The 5,239-nt window shown below is 42.7% G+C and overlaps 1 protein-coding gene across 3 annotated transcripts in view; it reads right to left on the reverse strand.

Moving 5' to 3' along the window:
• Nucleotides 1-823: 823 nt before the first annotated feature.
• The window catches only part of BHLHB9 (basic helix-loop-helix domain containing, class B, 9), a 12,987-nt gene continuing 8,571 nt past the window's right edge, over nt 824-5,239 (reverse strand). For 2 of the 3 annotated variants that reach the window (XM_015564952.1, XM_015564953.1), the window contains 3 exons: nt 3,981-4,064; nt 3,344-3,412; nt 824-3,039 (listed from right to left, as the gene is read on the reverse strand). In XM_015564952.1, the coding sequence (XP_015420438.1) occupies nt 1,112-2,743 (1,632 nt within the window). In that variant the 5' untranslated portion in view covers nt 2,744-3,039; nt 3,344-3,412; nt 3,981-4,064 and the 3' untranslated portion in view covers nt 824-1,111. The remainder of the gene's footprint in view (nt 3,040-3,343; nt 3,413-3,980; nt 4,065-5,239) is intronic. The other variant, XM_015564954.1, reaches the window with a different exon arrangement.

A 5,239-nucleotide genomic window follows, 5' to 3' on the forward strand; every position in this document is an offset into this window, starting at 1 on the left:
AAGATCAACCAAAGGACTTATATGCAAGCATATAGGCCTAACCAATGCACACGGACAACAGGGGGGTGAGGGTATGGGAGGGAGGGGTAGGGGGTAACGTGGGGATAAGGAAGGACACATATGTAATATCTTAATAAAAAATATATTAAAAAAAAAGAAATAACTACCAGTACCTAGGCTCACAGGACCATTGCCAGAAGAGGGGGGAAAAACCTGTATAGTGCCAACACATTGCCTGACATAAGAGCAGGTACTCAGCAAATGTTTCCTCCCTACACCTACCTCCTTTCTCTTCTGTGAGATGACTGACATAAATGAAGTAGCCTAACAATGAGTTATAAACGTAGTAGCGACATTAAAAAGTGAATCTTACATTTTATCTAGGATTCAGGGACATTTCTGGGTTGTAGAATATACTATATGATGCAGGCAGAATAGGAGGAAACTTAATTCTTATATTAAACATCTTATAGAAACACCTACCTTCTTTATGTTGAGAGTGTACATTTCACAATGGGTATGAGTGTGCGAATGCATACATGATCTGTTAGTTATCTTTTTGTGTGTATATGCCTTATTTCTGCAACTAGATTATAAGTTAAGGCTATTTTTTTTTTGCCATTTGAAGCCACAAATGGATCTAAGCAGATACTAATAAACAAGTTAGCTTATTTAGGATGAACTGGTTCACTAATTTCTTAAGTAAAATGTTGAAAAGTACCCCATCTACACAAGATAAAAATCAACATTTTCAGCTCACAATGTAATAATATTTGATAACCCCCAAATGGTGTAGCTCAAACCTAGAGACCACCACAAATAATAGTGTTAAAGACATCATTTATAATGTGCACACTATAACAAACAAAATATTATGCAAGGCTCTTTGAGAACAGAGGAAGAAACTCTTCCACCACTCCAAGGCCACCAGTCACCGCTGGAGATGGACCTAAGGTGGAAGAAGGAAATGGGCTTTAAGCCTCTTCCAACTGTGCTCATCTATGCAGACAGCCAAACAGGACATGAGAGAGTAGAGATGGACTGTTTGGTAGAAGTAGGAGTTATCTCATCAGAATTTGGAGATTGTTCTGTGTTCTATTTCTGGCTCATTTTACATTGTTTCAATAATCATTTTAACTTCACGGAAAAGGTCCATAAGTGTGCTGTAACTCGAGTGATCCACAACCACAATTGAACCCTTTCTGATATGCTCCTTTATGTTAATAAATATGGCCACAGCACTCACAAGACTGGCTTTTGCTTCTCTCTGGTTAAAGATTAGTTTTAACGCTGCTAATGCCCTTGTACTGATCATGTCTCTGGCTGCAACTGGGTTTTCAGACATATTCAAAAGGACCTTCAAAACAAGATTTCTGGTTTTACGATTTCCCTGGGAAAGCAAATAATAAAAGTCTGAAAGATAACTGGCAACAATATGGTGACGGTTAACATCAGTAGTCAGTTGCCCCAGTATTTTTAAGCCTGACTGCTGTCCGGGTGAGTTCAAGGGAAAACACATGGTTTCCTTACACATATGTTTAACATGTAATTCAACCTTGCGGTGTCTTTCAAGTCCACCAGGTTCATTCAGAGTAAATACAGCATTTTTTCTCCTTTCAGAAGAAGGAAAACTAAGCAAGCTCTCAATAAGTGTCACTACACCTACCTCATTAATGAACTCTTGGGCAAACGGATGAACCTTAATGATCCCCATTGCAATTTGAGCTACTTTATGAATGAGAGGATCAGTAGTTGACTCAAGTAAGGTAATAAGTTTTTCAAATTCCTCAGAAGTCATATAACATTCCATTTTGCAAGGACAAGCAAATGGCTTAATCCCATTCATCTCCCTGATCTTGATTTGGCGTCTAATCTGCTCTATAGTCTGAATGCAAGGGTCAGAACCAAATGGGTGCTCCGGGATAGACTCTGAGCATGAGAATATGCTCTTAGAAAGACTCTCTGTTTCCTCAGGCAAAGCATGAGCATTTTCCTCAGCTGAGCCCAGGACAATATACGAAGGAGGCTTTGTCTCAGATGTGACTTGAGATCTAAATCCTAATACTGCTGGAGTTACAGCAGGGGCATTGGGCCAGATAGTTACCTCAGACCAGTCTTTGGGCCTATCTTTTTCATTAATTTCATCCACAGGCTGGGGCCTAAGTATTCTGCTCACAGGTTTAGGATCAGGGTCAAAACTAGTTTCATCTCCATCCCAAAACCAGTTCCCAATAACATTCTCTTCCTCCTCCTCTTCAGCGCCTGGTCTAGCTTTACAGCTAGCGCTGGCCACAGGCTCCAACTTCTCAGCACAGGATGGGGGACCAGTATCAGCTTTACCTTCATCCTTGGCACTGGAACTATTATCAGTCTCTTCTCCATTCTGGAGCCTGGAACCAACATTGGTCTCTTCCCCAGCACAGGTATCAATATCAGCCTTATCTTTACACATGGACTTGATCTTATCCTCGGCCTTTTTCACAGAACGACACTGAGACATTTGAGTGGCCTCATCTTCAACTTTGGGGCTGAAATTTGCTGGGGCTCCTTTTTTCTCAGTAACAATCTTCTTCTTAGACACTGCCTTCACCTGTGCCACTGCATTTGCCTTAACCTCTGGCTTGGCTATTGCTTTGGCCTGGGTCTTGGCTACAGGTCTGCCTACGCCAGTAGCTTCCCTCTTTGTTTTAGCTTCTACACTAGCCCTTTTTGCAGTTTTGCCCTTATTTCTTTTCCCACCCATGGTTAAAGCCCAGTTGTATCAATAGCCCTATAGAGTCTTGGCCTTGGTCTCAACAAGTCCCGAGTCAATATGTTGACAGTTTCACGGGGTCAGAGACCAACTTTGTAGCAAGAGTTAGAGTCAATTGTCAGTTCAACAGTCACACAGTCCCCTTTCTGAACACAAAACTTCTGTCAATGATACAGAGGGCAGAGGCACTCAGACTGAGGGAAGATGATGGTTCCTGAGTGCAGACTTGCTGAAAGTGATACTCTTCCACCACTCCAAGGCCACCACAGTCACCGCTGGAGATGGACCTAAGGTGGAAGAAGGAAATGGGCTTTAAGCCTCTTCCAACTGTGCTCATCTATGCAGACAGCCAAACAGGACATGAGAGAGCAGAGATGGACTGTTTGGTAGGAGAAGTGGGAGTTACCTCATTTTATCCCTTCCACACTCCCACTAATGTCCAACATCCTGCTCAGGCACTACCACACTCTTCTCTGCATTAAACAGGATCAGGGATGATGGGAAAGTTTGCTGAAAGTGAGAGAGGCTACAAAGCATCCAGCCCCTTTGGTATATACCACACAGGTCTATCCAGGTAGGCCTCACACCAACCTGCACTGGTCTTCCTTTCTTGATTGCTTCCAGTGTTGATAAGCCCTACAGCTGAAATCACAGGCAGACCTATGGACAAAAACACAGGACGGACTGGAATCCAGAGTTTCAGCAGACAGACATGCACTTTGGTTTCTAGACCCAATACCTAGGTATCTTTCCAGATCTGGAGCTTTGGTTATACAGTTGGCCCTTGAACAATGCAAGGGTTGGGGCGCTGAAGTTGAAAATCTATGGATAACTAAAGTCTGATTCTCCATATACATAGATTCCCAACCACAGAGCTGAACCGTGAACAATGTAGGTTTTAATTGCAGTCAGTAGAACTGTGTGGATCAACTCAACTGTGGTAAATTGGAAAAAATCCTATAAGTAGACTCATGCAGTTCAAACCCATGTTGTTCAAGGGTCAACTGTATGTTTCTGGCTTTGTCCTCCTCATGGTTTCTTTCCCCATTTCCTGGATGTCTGTCAATTATCCTATAAGCACAACCCTTTCTCCCCCCCCTTTCCTAAACAGGAATGTGAGGGCACAGTTGTCTAGAATGCTAGAAGACAATGGCTCCATCTGTCTCACCCACTTCCCAACACCCAAGTCCCATCCCCAACTAGTAGGGGTGCTCATGCTCTCACTCACCTTGGGTCCAAATGAACAGTTTTGGTCTTCTTGAAAGTCAACAGCTACCTACAGATTTCTACAGGAACTGATAAAGGAATAAACCTACAGAGACAAACAGGCAGAGGAGAGAAAACAGAAGAGACTGAGATGGCCCAACAACCATGACAACTGTTATAACATACGCTTTTGTACATTCAAGGTCATGTTATATGTTTCCCTTCTGTCTGCTCTTGCCAAATGATTCCCCATTCATTACCCTAAGACCTGCAGTTTGTCTAATTACATACATCTCCCAACTCTGAAGTCAGTCATTTCCCCAGCAGAGGCCACACCTCTTTTCCCTGAACAAAAATGAAGTGCAAGAGTGGGTAGTGAAAATAGACAAATGTATTTAGAAAGAAGGCAGTAAAGATAATGGGGACTATTCTTTCAATAGGATCTTTGCATATCCTAGCCCTTTCTTCTCCAGGCATACATAGATCCTCTCTCATTCACCACCTATACCAGCCAGCCCACAGCAGGGGACCTCAGGAGATGCTATCTTTCCCACCAAAGAACAGTCTTCTAGCTAGAGATGAGTCATGCCATACAGAAAGAGGGAGGGGTTTTCAGCGAAACACCAGGAAAATATTGACAATAGAAAAATATCAGGTTGATAGACATAAATCCAGAATTCAGGTCCTAACACCTCCTTTTCAAGAATCAGGAAGTAAATAAATGCCTCTCAACATCCATGTTCCTCAGGTATCCACTCTCAGGAAATCCACAAAAGCTTTTGTGAGACTGCCTCTGCACCAAAATGAGAGAGGCTGTGAAGGGTATATGGAAATGGAATTTAGTTTGCAATAAGCAGACTAACTTCATGCATTAGAAACGGTCTCTACAGAACACTGTCCCCTCTATTCTGAACCGCCATTACCTCAATATATTAAAGTAGGCTGGGATGTTGAGTAAACAGTTGCCAAATAAGGGGAATAACAGCACACTATTTGTTTATATGGACCCTTCCCATGAAAATCGATGGACTCCTCAGCCTGTCATTTGCTTGAATTTAATTTGGTGCAAGATCTAAACATAGAAGGAAATAAAACTGCTGTATTAAGAGGCTGTATTTGGTGTCTTCTTAATTTAACCACTGAGTCTTACTTTTGCTTAAATCGCCGGACCTACCACGCAAACATGAGGCTTTGGCATCAACGGGCGCCTGTGGGAAGGGAGAGCACCCAGAATGCAGGGCCCAACAGGCCCCTTTCCACAATCACGGCCCTGAGTAGACA

The sequence above is a fragment of the Myotis davidii genome, unplaced genomic scaffold (genome assembly GCF_000327345.1).
Source record: "Myotis davidii unplaced genomic scaffold, ASM32734v1 scaffold1060, whole genome shotgun sequence".
Classification (NCBI taxonomy): domain Eukaryota; kingdom Metazoa; phylum Chordata; class Mammalia; order Chiroptera; family Vespertilionidae; genus Myotis; species Myotis davidii.